General features: G+C 37.1%; 3 protein-coding genes across 4 annotated transcripts in view; 1 reads left to right on the top strand and 2 right to left on the bottom strand.

Annotated features, from left to right (window-relative positions):
- ubr3 (ubiquitin protein ligase E3 component n-recognin 3) overlaps window positions 1-2,033 on the bottom strand; it is a 40,288-nt gene extending 38,255 nt beyond the window's left edge. For both annotated transcript variants that reach the window (XM_063497430.1, XM_063497431.1), the window contains exons 1-2: window positions 1,559-2,033; window positions 54-193 (exon numbers count right to left, since the gene is read on the bottom strand). In XM_063497430.1, the coding sequence (XP_063353500.1) occupies window positions 54-193; window positions 1,559-1,992 (574 nt within the window). In that variant the 5' untranslated portion in view covers window positions 1,993-2,033. The remainder of the gene's footprint in view (window positions 1-53; window positions 194-1,558) is intronic.
- A 1,533-nt stretch (window positions 2,034-3,566) lies between these two features.
- Window positions 3,567-5,720, top strand: mettl5 (methyltransferase 5, N6-adenosine). Its single transcript, XM_063499758.1, has 7 exons — window positions 3,567-3,800; window positions 3,879-3,993; window positions 4,081-4,265; window positions 4,810-4,892; window positions 5,064-5,115; window positions 5,194-5,243; window positions 5,613-5,720. Exons 1-7 carry the CDS (start codon window positions 3,701-3,703, stop codon window positions 5,652-5,654), a joined length of 627 nt encoding a protein of 208 aa, XP_063355828.1. The 5' UTR covers window positions 3,567-3,700; the 3' UTR covers window positions 5,655-5,720.
- Window positions 5,721-5,722: 2 nt separating this feature from the next.
- ssb (small RNA binding exonuclease protection factor La) lies at window positions 5,723-13,622 on the bottom strand. The gene is made up of 12 exons (XM_063499759.1): window positions 13,528-13,622; window positions 11,535-11,601; window positions 11,344-11,447; window positions 9,555-9,729; window positions 9,191-9,298; window positions 8,989-9,092; window positions 8,274-8,345; window positions 8,140-8,182; window positions 7,901-8,041; window positions 7,208-7,394; window positions 6,947-7,057; window positions 5,723-5,832 (listed from the first exon to the last, which is right to left on the bottom strand). The coding sequence occupies exons 2-12, from the start codon at window positions 11,592-11,594 to the stop codon at window positions 5,753-5,755; spliced, it is 1,185 nt and encodes a 394-aa protein (XP_063355829.1). The 5' UTR covers window positions 11,595-11,601; window positions 13,528-13,622; the 3' UTR covers window positions 5,723-5,752.
- Window positions 13,623-13,861: the final 239 nt, after the last annotated feature.

Genomic DNA, 13,861 nt, shown 5'->3' with positions numbered 1-13,861 from the left:
TTACGTTGGTTAATAAGTATTGTACTTTATGTGTCTGTCATGACTGTTTTCACCTGGTTCAACATATCCATCTCTCAGATACTGTATGATACACAGGATAAAGCGGGGAAGAACCATCTCAGACATCAAGAGCAGGTCTCTGGGAATTAAGGGGATATTTTCCCCAGTTCTCAACCGATGCCTTCGACAAAACCTGTCAGGGGAAAGGAAATGTTTTTTTAAATCAGTGTCACACAGAAAGGTACATTTGACCGCTCCTGCTGTTCCTTCATGTGCACTAAAAGAAGATAAAGTTGGTCAAGAAACTGTTAGCATGTTTTAATTATCAGGTAGAAATTGAGTACAATTTGCATTCAGCTTCTGAAACAGCCCAGAGGTCTGAGCAGAAGAGTTTTCCTTTTGGTTTATTTCATGAATATATTGTTGTGATATTTACTGGATTGGGCTTTGAGTAATAATGGTTGATTGAGGTGGGAACTAAAGGGTTATTCACAGCAGCCCACACACTACCACACCTCTTTCTCATACATCATTAAATATCCATACACAAATTTTACGAGCTAATGAATCAGTATGACACAAAAACATAGTCTAACATATGAATAATTTGTTATTGAAGATCATAAGACTGTAATATTTTAAAAAAATGATCATCTGTTCATAACACTCAGGATTATATATCTACATTCATATAATCTTCTTATAGAGATTTCATAATCTGTAAATAACGCATGTAAAGTGCATTACTGCTCAATTCCACATATTTACAACCCTGATATATACATCACATATTTATAAAGATGTAGTCCAATCTTACTCTTTACATCATCCAAAATGACATACGGTTCTATATAATTTATGCACAAGTATGTATATGTTCACATATGTATTAGTATGTGTGTGTCAGTATAAGTATCTGTTATTTACACTTTATGCACCATTTGAGGGACTATAACTATAATTTCGTTATGCTTACTTAATAGCAGTAAAGACTCTTGCATGCTAAATCTCTATATAGGTTTTTACTCAGTTACCCAGTATTTTGCTTTCCACGTAACAAACTAAATTATCATCTCACGGTAATCAGGCCAACTCTGGAAGCAGGCTAATAGTTCACTACATTATTTTATCTAAACCGCGAGTGGAAATTAAGTTTTATGAGTAGGAGGAAACTGTAATCAAGAACAGAGATATGATGTTGAGTCAGAGAGTAACAGAGACAGTCGCTGTTTAGACATTAAGATAAAATGATGGCACTTACTTAACGATCATTCAGATTTTGACAGCAGAAAGGAGACCACACCATATCTAAACAGCCACAGACACGGAAACCTGTAGCTACACCTACCAGTATGATCTTTGGAGTTTAGCTAGCCTAGTTAACCCTTAGCCCGTGGGTTGTATTTATAAATGACATGAGCATCGCTGGATTGAAAAATCCTGTCCGCCTGCAACAGCATCTCATAAAATTGTATGGAAACTGTCACTGACAACACACATGAGAAAATGTCACCGGCTGCGCCGGTTAGCATAGCCGGGTTAGCTCGCTCGGACTTACCCACTCTCTCGCATGACATTACTGTCTCCACAGTCACAGGCCCCACCAGCCTGGCTCCGGAACATGTTGAAATCATGGCCCGTGTGGTCTCCGTTATTGAAGCACTCAGCACACAACGACATGCACGGAGAAATGCCACAGGTCCGGCATCGATATGCCACGAAATTAGCCGTCCAAACCAAGCCGCACAGAGTCGCGTTGTCATAGGAGCGCACCGTTTTGCAGAACTCCTCGAAACCTTCGCCTCCTGCAATCAGACATTTACACCAGTCAAGAGCTTCTGCGTCCGCCGCTGGTTTTTCGGGATTCAGTACAGCGTCAAGAAGCTCCTGTAGTTGCCGGACTCCGGAGCTATTGTCAGTCCGGTTTAAGTCTGCCTTCAAGTGGGCGGCAGTGGCTTTCTTGTCCCGGCGTAGCAGCGACGCCGCCATCATGCACTCTGGCTTGTTGTCCACAAATTTATTTTTGTTGTCTTGTATCCATGTTCTCGGGTTTTCTCGCGATACGGCTGATTACGTCGTTGTTGGCTAGAGAATTTCCTGAAGTAATTTCCGCTCGTTGTACTTCATGTACTGGAAATAAATCTACACAGTTAGTATTTGACCTACTTAAACCTAGTATTGGAATTTGGTGTTATAGAGTCCGTTATTTATTTAAACATTTGAAGCTGTTATATTGGGATGTTAGGGATTTCTTTTCTTTTTGTTTATTTTTTTGTGGGGGTTGAGTTTTTGAATCTTTATCAGCATTCTTTTTATTTTTTGTAGACACATCTAATAGGAGAGGGGAAAAACAAAAAAAATAGCAAGAACTAACAAAAATCTAAGTGTGTAAAAAATATCTATCACATAAATTAGCTTTAAGCAATAAGACGTAAGGTACATATAATATAATATAATATAATATAATATAATATAATATAATATAATATAATATATATTGTTATGTTATGTTAATATATGTTCAATTTTGATACGACATGAGAAGGTAAGGAGTGGCAGAAAACTTTGCAAGGGTGGTGCAGGACATGTATGAGGACAGTGAGATAGTGAGAACTGCCCCTGCTTGTTTCCAGTGGTCGGGACTCTTCATGGACCATGACGTTTGCTGATTACACCGTGATCTATAGGGAGAGTATTGAGCAGGTGGAAGAGAGGGTGGAGAGGTGGAGGCCTGCTCTAGAGAGAAGATGAATAAAAGAAGTAGAAGCAAGACAGAACACATGTGTGAATGAGAGGGACATAGGTGTAACAATGAAGCTCCAAGGACTGGAGGTACTGAAGACAGAAGGGTTTAAATACTTAGGGTCAACCATCCAAAACAATGGACAGTGCACAAGAGAAGTGAAGGAGAGCGAGCTAGAGCTGTCAGAGCTGAGGTTTTCACTGCAGTGACCGGAATAGCAAAGTAGAGAGATGGTTTGGACATGTGTAGAGAAGGGATAATGGATAAAAGAGGAAGACCACAGAGAGGATTCAAAGAGTGGATTCATGTAGTAAAGGAGAACATTCAGATGGTTGGGGTGACAGAACAGGATACTGGAGGTAGAATGAGATAGAGGCAGATTATCTTTTGTGTAATCAAAAGAAGATACTACTAGTACTACTAATAATAATAATAACAATAATAATAATAAATATACTACATGTGCAGATAACAAAAAGCACATAGAGTAACTGTCCGCACAGAGTAATCTGCGTGTCTATGTAGCAAATAAAAAAGAAAGTATTTATTAATTTTTTTAAAAACTTTGTAAATTTTTTAAAATGTTTATTTATAGGATTTTAAGTTAAAAACATTATAAATTTTTGATAACAAAGGGAAATGACAGATTATTATAAAAGTATGGATATTAAACTAAAATTAACATTTTTTTGTAAAACGGTTTAACAATATTGTCATCATTAATTTAATCACTAATGTTATTATTAGTTTCATAAACACTATTCGCGGGTAGGAACATGTGCGCTACCACGGTTTATCGTCGGATTGTTTTGGTTGACGTACACAGCTGCTTATCCCGTGGAACTTCTTAGCTTCAGCAGAAATCATGGCTCAAATTATCCTCTCAAGGTGATTTAAAGTAAAGAAGGAAATTTAAATTAACCCACTGTTGCACGCAAAGTTGGGACATTTTAAGCGATGAAACTGAAGGAATTAGAAAGCTGTCTGCAGCAGGTGGACACATTTGAAGAGCCAAAAATCCTTCTTGAGCAGTATCCAACCAGTGCTCATATTGCAGGTATGACGGTAACAGTGACGATCAGCTGAGCGTGTGACAGCACATATTTTGTATTCATTATTCCCCCCCCCCCCGCAGCATGTATGCTCTACACAATCCAGAGTACATTTGATGACATTGAGGGTAAACTCGTGGCAGACCTGGGATGTGGCTGTGGAGTCCTCAGCATCGGAGCTGCGATGCTTGACGCAGGGTGAGAGCATTGTTTATAAGTTTAACATAGCCGTGGCTTACTGTAGTCTATTCTCTGCTCTGTGTCTTATTTTTTTTCTTTCTGCAGTTTGTGCGTCGGCTTCGATATTGACGATGACGCTCTGGACATATTCAGAAGAAACGCAGAGGAGTTTGAGATTTCTAACGTGGATTTGATCCAGTGTGACATGTGTCGTCTGGAGCCAGAGGCGTACGCTGAAAAGTTTGACACTGTCATAATGAATCCACCATTTGGGACAAAACACAACCAAGGTGAGCGCATGTCTTAAATTTGAACGGTTTCTTTCTTTACTAATTTTGAAAATCCTCTTATAACTGAAGCACTAGAGACTTAAGCCCCCCTCCCCAGGCTAACAAAATGCAAAATAACTCAAAGAAATAATACATTTAAGTTTATTCCTTGTTTATGTTATGGTAGTAAGGATTAGCGGCAACTTGTCGTTTGCACACAGTTCTTTACTGTTGCAATTATATGTGCACACTACTCTCTTCACTTCATGTGTCCAGCTGTGGAGCGCTGACTGTTTAAAAACTCACTACTGTGTGTGTGTGTCCACAAGTAGCTGATCAGTCCATGAAGTTTAGAATGAACCAACTAGCCCCAAAACATGCTTCTTTATTTCTTTTAAATCATTTTGGGCCACAGACAGGCAGTGACGACAGTTTTGTCCACCTGAGCGTCCACTCACCAACTGCCTAATTTGTCACATCTGTTTGGGCAGGCTGTGCATTTGTAGTCACAGGAGCATCCCTTTAACCCTTCATACAGCCTGTTACTTATTCTGTTTTGTTTAAGGTATGGACATGAAGTTCCTCCGAGCTGCTTTAACCATGGCAAAGACAGCCGTTTACTCACTTCATAAAACGTCAACACGAGAAGTAAGTTCACCAGCCCCTGACAGTCTTTCAGGTCTCTGAAAGCTGATCTTTTACATCTTGCTTAGCAGTTAATTTATCAATTTGACCATTAAATATGAAGCCAAAACTCACATCTCTATCTATAGTATGAGTGTTGTGATGCCTGATCTGTATTTTATGATCCCATTGCAGCACATACAAAAGAAGGCAAATGACTGGGGAGTAAAGATGGAAGTCATAGCAGGTAAGAAAAATTAAGCCCATCTTTTTTTTTCTTCTATTATTAAAATATTCAAATACTCACTAAATACTTTTATTACAGAACTGCGATATGACCTGCCAGCATCTTACAAATTCCACAAAAAGAAATCGGTAAGATTACATCAGACAGTACATGTTCTCCAGCTAAATGTGACACAGGACAGATTTCCCCCATTTTTTGGTAAATTATTTATTTGCAGTCCACATATGCAAACTTAACAAATTAGCAAAGAAGATATTTTCAATCAGTCAATGTAGGAAAACTAACGCCACACACATTCTAGATGTCACACAGGTCTTGCAAAATAAACTAAAATCTCCTGGTGAAATTAAATTATAGTGAAAAAGCAAGTTTAAGGTGAATGCAATAAAACCAGAACATCTTCAAAAGAGAAACATTGGTACAACAAATAATATAAGAGGCACAGTATTCGGGGACATAAAAGGCTGCAAAATGATGCTTTGAACATATTTCTCCAGGTTGACATCCAGGTGGACTTCCTACGATTTTCCAAAGCTTGAAGCTTTCACTGGAATGGACTCAAGTTGTCTCTGTATTTTCCATTTTCACTGTTTGTAATAAACGTTTTCATTAAAGAAAAACTGATTTTAAGTCATAACTAAGATCCATTTTCAGTTTTGATAACTTTTGCTGCAGGACCATAACCGGGATCTTCCCGTTCTCTCTTTATAGGTACAGCTGTTAAAGGGAAAAAAACAAACAAAAAAGAAAATACAAATTAGATAAGAAATAATCTTAACACAGACTACAATATGTTCCCAAGACTACATTTTGAAGCAGAATATTGAAGTACAATATTTTAGGCGATGGAGCTTTTGAAGGGCAGGTGGGATGTGACTGAGTTCTGGTGGTGATGATGCAAGCAGCAGAAGTCTGGAACAATTGAAGTTTATGAACAAGTTGAGAGAAAGACCAAAAAGAGCTACAGTAGGTGGGTCCTAACCGAGGTGTGACCAAGGATGGCAGTACAGTCAGGTAAAAGAGATGGATGGAGGCGAGTGTGCTTGAAAAGAAAACCTATTATTAAGCATGACACCCAGAGTCTGGACCAGAAGGAAGGGAGAAACCGTTACATTTAGACAGAGTGGATTTGGTGCCAATGAGGAGAACCTCTATTTTATCAATTTAATTTGAGAAAATTTCAAGGATTTGATTTTCTGGGGGTAAACATAGAGGGCAGTGGGTGGGGTGGCAGTAGTAGGTTTAGTAGACCGGTAGAGTTGAATGTCATCAACATAACAACGGAAACTGATATTAAGTTTATAGAAAATAAGGATCCTTGGCCCCCAACATTTGGCCAGTGGATTAGAGACGTGGTGAGCCACATTCTAGAGAAGATTAAGTTCACCATCAGAGGGTGTGCTGGAAAATTCTATACTTCCTGGTAACCATTCATTATTTATGTTGAGAATATGTAAGCCTGCGAAATGGATTCATGATTATTTTATGTTGACTCCATATAGTGACCCATTGTCTTACACATCTATAGTTTAGTGTATATCGTGAGTATATATCACTACTTTGTTTTCTGTTTTTCACGTGAGATCTACTATCAAGGGGAAAGGGTGGGAGCAATGTTGTGCCTTCATCTGCGTACATTTATGAGTTTAACTGTTAGAAAAATGATTTTTTTTTTTTAAATGTATGGAAAATATGACAAACAGGAAACAGATGACAAATAAAAGAGGGCCCAGGATAGATCTGTGGGGGACTCCATTAGGAACTGAAAATGAACAGGATATGAAATTTTTGAGTTGAATGAACTAAATGCTCTAAATGATTTTGAACTTACCCTTCTCCTCATGCTCATAATCACTTTCAAACTTAATCTTTTTTCCTTGGTACTGAGTTCTGCCTTGATCTCTGCCACCTCTTCCCCATCGGCCTCTTCTTCCTCTTCCACCTTTTACGACAGACAAGACTACCTTACTAAATCATATACACGTTCATCTATAAAGGATAGATGACACTGTGGAACTGTATCTTTATTGACATTAACTGATTACATCCCAATGCAGTCAACAATGTTAAACAACGTGAAAATGCATCTCACCTCTGCCTCTGGACCTGCTGAATGATCCTTGTTGAGCCTCTATTATCTTCTTCATTACATCCTTCTCCTCATCTTCTTCAAGCAGCTGCCATGTGACAGTGTTGTCGTTGATTTTCAGTTCCTCTCCGTGTGCTGTTTTGGCTTTATCTAACGCTTCCTGTGCTTTCCCGTCAAACAGAAGGGTGCCCTTATCAGGAGGAGAAAAATAAAATATTTAAACAAATAGTATTTCTTTTAAATGAAACAGCTCTACTCATTTTCAATCCTGAGTCATGCCACCATGTTGTGTTGTGGAAAAAAAGTCTGTAAACCTGACTTCAGTTTTCTGGTTTATCAGTCTCTTTATTGTCATGCAAACATTAGAAACCTGAGGAAGACATCACCCCCTTTCTCCAAGAGACAAAATCTCTCTGTACTGTCAATGAAAACTGCTTTCTATCCTTGGAAATTTCCTGTAATTACCAGATGTGGATATTATCATTCATCACCCCATTAGTCTAAACAACCCCAGACATCTAGTCTCTCTTGCAAGGACACAATTTCACCAGATGTAACCAACCCGCACAAATATAAAAGCACAAACACACAAAACAAATGGTTACAATTAAAACATGTTGAATTGAATTACACAAGTAAATGATGTAAGTAGATAAGGTTATACCACATGTATGAAGAAACAGATGGAAAACATACCTCTTTGGCCCCTCTTGTGAAGTCAACCCACTTTATGTTTCCATGCCCAGAGAACAATTCGTGGAAGTCTTCTCTTGAAACACCTTCAAGCTCTCCTGAAAACTTCAGTAAACGTCCTGACTGCTCATCCAAAAGCAGATCCTGCAAGTAAAATGAGAAAACATCATTACAAAGCCTATTTATTCTTTAAGTGGTGCGTTCATTAGCAGAATAAGCTCACAAACACTTGGAGAGCTTACCATTTCTTTTTTTTCTGCGTGTTTCTGCTGTTGTTCCTTTTCCCTGAATAAAAAGGACAGAAGTAGGAAGGTTATTTTTCACAAAATGTATAATCCAGTTTTATGATTAAAGATACTAAAGAATATGTACTCACTGTTTAACTTTTGCTTTTGTCTCTGCTTTAAACTGTTTTCTCTCTTCTACCTTCTTGGCATGGTAGGCTTCCCTGAAAGAAAAAAAAAAAAAACAGCTCATCAATTACATTGTTTCACACAGAGAAATTCAAAGGTTTGCAAAACCCCAGTTAAAAAAATGCATCTCATCCAGATGTATGTATGTAGTTTAGTATAATTGTAAAACTTTGTTACAGCTGTTTTCTACCCTTTGTATCCCAGAAATACCACCTGTATTTTTCTTCTGGGATAGAGTAGTTTTGTATGATTCACCAAAAAAACTGTATAATCTTTGATTCTCTCGGCTTCTCTACTAATATCATTTAAATGCTGGTAAAAACTTTACAGGCTCCATGCCGGGAAACATTTACTTGTTAAAACCGTCATGATCGAACGAAAAGTGCACAGCAAGCTGAAACATCATCAGCAGATGTGCTGTCACACTGTTCACAAGGTCAAGTACGATGGGCCTGTAAGTCTGTATTGGCCCAACACATAAAACAGTTCAGTTTCTTTGTTCAATTTAAAAGGTTTTTTAAAAAAAATTATAAAAGTTATGCAAGCTACTTCATCCGATATAAGGGCATCAAAGTACAATGACACATCTGCCACACCTCTTAAATCAGTGAATTCTTTATTAAATCACTGACACCATTGATAGCCGCTAGCAAGTGCCTAAAAAGCATCACAGCCTACCTTGATAACACAAGCATCTCGTTGTCTTTGAATGATTTTATATCCGTGCGTTCTAGGAACTGCTTGGCTGACTCTTCAGTGTCAAAACAGATAAACACAGATCCCTGAAAAGACAGAAATATAAAAATTATATAAGAAGGTCTCCTAAAATTCAAAAAATATTTTTTTAAATTATATACATCTCAAGTTCTGTTTCCCGTACCTTGAACTGCCTTTGGAGGTTTCTTCTCATCTGAATGTTTACTACCGAGCCTTTCCCATTCAGCCACTCCTGAATCTCATCCAGGGATGTTTCAAGAGGGAAACCTTTCTAGATGAGGAAAAAACAAAATGTAGGGAAAACAGTAAGAATACAATCAAGGTGGAGAATAATTATTATTTTGTCTACACAATTTATAAGAGTGTGGGTAGGCTAAAGATGTATTGCACTGTTGCATTACGCTGCATTAGTTTGAAAAAATAAAACTTGTCTAAATGCCAATGTGAGCACAAACAAATATTTACACATTCTCAAAGCATTTGCATACAGTTTAAAAAAAAAAAAAAAAAACAACTAAAAAACTTGCCATGTATACAGATTTGTGTTTAACTGCATCCTTGTATTCATCGTTCTGTTCGGGTAAGGGCTTGCTGGGAGACCTCCTGATCTTTGTCTTGTCTTCACTGATTTCCAAGAGACCAGTCTTTGACTTCTCCAGAGCTGCAATGAGGACGCTGCTGTCTGTGGTTAAAGACTTCAACCTATGAAAAGAATGCAAATCTTTCAACAAACACTCAGCTACAGACGGCTGTAGGGCTGTGTGTTAACACTAATGATGCATGCATTCATCTGCAGTATAAGGGAGAAGACCCTGCAGCTTATCTAATCTTGCCTCTTTGAATTCTCTCAGCCTGCTCATGTTATGTATATGAGTGGGGTGGGCACTCTCATTTCAAGTAATAAAGCTCAATTAGAATGTAATTTGCTGACTGACACACTACATTACATTCTAAATATACACTTTAATAAAGGGATTACAGGAATGGATTCCTCCTGCTGTGTTCATTTGCCCTTGCTGTGGCCACTTGTGACCTGGCTGCTAACAAGTGAACTTGAGGCACAGCATGAGAGCATGCTCTCATCTCATCCTGCCCATCATGAATCACAGAAAGGGTCCAAACACACCGATTAGTCATCACTATCCTCCTTTTCTTGCCCAGCCCCCCCACCCCAAACAGCTATACTCAAAAGCCTACCCTTGTCCTTGTGGACTGAAGGTTGTTACTGCAGCTTCAGTATGTCATGTTGTGCTAGTATTTTTATACAAAGTGTAATAGAACTGCAGTCCATAAAAGGCTGTTTTTCACAACAATAAATATAATAAATAATATACTGGTATTAAGCTAGTTAATTGCCAATTACTGTCAGCCCTCAATCACACCTCCTTTAGTCATTACAGGTGTGGTGAAGAGAATAAAGCCACTTCAACAATGCAGTAACAGCAATGTGAACGCACATTGAAACGAACATTCACTACAGCCACAGGCACTGTCTCCTCCTATTAGCTGCACTCGCATGCTGCATTTAAAGATCCTCACACACATATACACCAACATCCAAAATACCCAAAACTACAACCTCTAGAGGATGACAAAACGTGGGACTTGATAGGACACTCTAGCAGAAATTGTCAGAGCATTTTACATCATGTGTCAGCTTTCATTTATTAATTTTCTGTGGCTAATTTCTGTGCTTTAGCAGGTTTTATGGCCAGTTTTCTGTGCTCATATTTCAGCAGATAAAGCAGTGTTAGAACTGCACTGCACAGAAGGTAAGCACAGTGTTTAATGCCGAGTTGTGATAAGCATAGTATTTAGTTAATCTGTAATAAAAAGTGTCTAATATAAGCAACCAACAAATATACCCCACAGGTATATACAATTTCACAGTGAAAGAATTTTAATTAACAAATTTACAAAGTAGATTTTATTGCAGCGTCTCATAACGTCAAACAACACCTTAAAAAGTGCATCTAAAATTCAGTCCTAAGTTTAGTTAGAGACCTCAGATGATCACATTTATAAATACACAATGCAATCAGCTAAAAATCTTAAGTTAAAGAGACTTCTCATCAATCAGTAAATACAAGTAAGTAAATCAGTAGTACTGAATAGTAATCTAAAGTTGAACAAACTGAAGATAGCGCCTGGACTTTTAAACCCCACTTACATACTTCAGAGTAGAGTTCCCCCCCCCCTTAAAATCTCAATAAACAAAAAGCATAGGTAAATAAATGAAAGCCAAAAATAGAGATTAAAATAAAATAAATACAGTAATTATTTGACATGGAATGCATTAAAGAGATATAAACAAACCTGTTGAATTTCAGCATCGTCTCGAAAGTCACCCAGCCATCATCAACCTGCAGCTGCTCTTTGAGAAACCGGTCTCTTGGAAGATTGTGATCGCCAAAGTAGTACTGAGTAGGAATCATTTACAGCCAAATCAGGACCAATTTTACCTGGTAAATACCTAATTATGAGTTTAAACTTTAAATTGGAAATACCTCGATCTGTCGTGCCACTTTTGCCTCCAGTGGAGACATCTCTTCTTGACTTTCTGCCATTTTGGTTCTGCATAGAAAAAACAAAACAAAAAGAAAGGTGTCCTCCTGAGTTAGAGATTTCTCTGATGTTTACAACAAATATTTAAATAAAAAAATCTTATAAGAAGAGATTTTATCCATGTTATATATATATGAAACAAAAAAATCGAAATGTTTTCTATCTTTAGTGTGCCAGAGGGGAGCTTTTTTGTATTAACTGTAAATTTTATATTAATGGCAGATTCCCAACATGTGGGTCGCAGCCCTCTGTTGGGCTGTGAAGGTACTGCAGGTGAGGTCATTCACAATATTTATCTATATTTAATAACATTTCAATTCACTTATCTAAATTCTTGATTGTCATAAGTTTTAAAACAGACTGGACATACACACACGCACACATAAGATCCTATAGGATAAATTACAATTTACGATGCACTCTTATTGGCCAAATATATTAAGATTTTGGTTTTACTAATAAATTAATAATTAAAGATTAAAAGGAATAAAATTTGGATTAAAAAATGATTTTTCTGTAACAAATCCTAAAGAACTTTTAAATTGGGTTTTGTAATTTTGTTTATAATTTGCATGAATTACACTTAAAAAGAAGCTAAACTAATGAAACAAAGCCATGACACTTAAATATTTTCATTATTTTTCATTTCATTTGATTTTTGATGTACCTCTTAATTTGTTAGAAATGAATTCTTTTGAGAACCAAGTAAAATATCTGAAGGTCAAAAACCATAAAAAAAACACTTGTATGACAACCTGTGAAATCAAAAATCTAAACAATCTAAAACATGGCAAAGATTAAATTTATACAACAGGTTGTTGTAACAAATATTAGACTTTAGTACTCAAAGAGTCAACTGTTTTAAACAGAAGGTATAAAATGACTAAAAACAAAAAACTGCCAGGCTTAGTCAACCTGAATCATGTTAATGGGAAAAGGGGCTTTTTCACCCTTAGAATTATTATATTTGTTGATATTTTATGTTTGTAAACACAGAAAGTTCCATTTCCCTTTGCTGTAGTGAGGACAGCGCAGCTATGAGGCCATTTTCTAGGGATGTTGTTTGACATCAGCTTATCCGCAAACCAAATGATATTTACGAACCTCCCTAGCCGACATTCATCAATGTTGTGCTGGCTGAAAGTTCAAATACAGTACGAGGAAGAGAATAAAGAAATCGGAAAAGACAAACAACAAAAAGCAAAAAATAAAAATATAAATAAATAAAACCCAAAACTGAAATACAACATACAAGCAAAACGAACTAGGGAAAAAATATGATTAGCTATTGGCCACGTTGTCATATTAAACACTGGTATGAGGCCTTGCTGTTGTCTGAGTTTTTGTAAATTATCTGCAAGGCCATACAGGAACCATCTTTAAGACTTAATTATAATAACCAAATTAATAACTTAATGCAGTTAAACAGTTACATGCACTATTAAATAACATTTAGTTGCTGCATATTTACATTTAGATACACGCCTTCAGATAGATGCCCAGTTTTAAATCTTACAAAAGGGAACCTAAACCTAAAATTGTGAGTTGTAGTACATCGCAGGACTAAACCGACGTGTTTCATTCTTCATAATTAACTACGGGCTCATCTAGCTCTACGGCTAACCTGTTAGCTTAGCTCTTTCAGTACACGGGCCACGCTTGGCGTCAACACAACAAAAGCAGCTTCTTATTTGTCTATCCACGCTATCAGTACATGTTTTAATCAATTACGTGATTTGTTAGTGCGTGAATTACTTTTTTGTAGGTAAATTAAAGTAGTCACCGCTACTCTGCTAACATTATTTTAGCTGCAGCACGCTGTTCAAACCTGCTGGAAGAAAATCCACTCTGTTCTTTAGTAACGTTATAAAACACTCCCTGGGTAACATAAAAAGCCTTAAAATTGTTTTCACAATCGTAAAAAGTTGCACTTACATAATGACTCGCAGCTAGAAGCAGTTTAAGCTGTTCAAACCAACAGTCCTCACTTCACTGCTCGCACGTTGTGGAACTGCGTGCTACGGAGCCCACCAAGGACCAAAAAAGACTCATGTTCGCGCAAGCTCCTCTGTGCTTGATCCCTGCAGCAGAACAACAAGAAATTTGGTCTTTTTCATTATGTATAGGTGCTAATGTTTTGGAATCATTTTCTCTAGTACATATTTGGATAATCAGAAAATTAAAATTAAGAAACTTAATTTATCAGTGCACAATGTTTAAATTAATTAATTATTAAATTGATCAAACTTAGCCAGAGTGCACTTTAAAA

Source organism: Pelmatolapia mariae, linkage group LG16_19 (genome assembly GCF_036321145.2).
Source record: "Pelmatolapia mariae isolate MD_Pm_ZW linkage group LG16_19, Pm_UMD_F_2, whole genome shotgun sequence".
NCBI classification, from domain to species: domain Eukaryota; kingdom Metazoa; phylum Chordata; class Actinopteri; order Cichliformes; family Cichlidae; genus Pelmatolapia; species Pelmatolapia mariae.
Note: the sequence above shows the minus strand (reverse complement) of the source record. Positions and strands in the feature narration are given on the sequence as shown.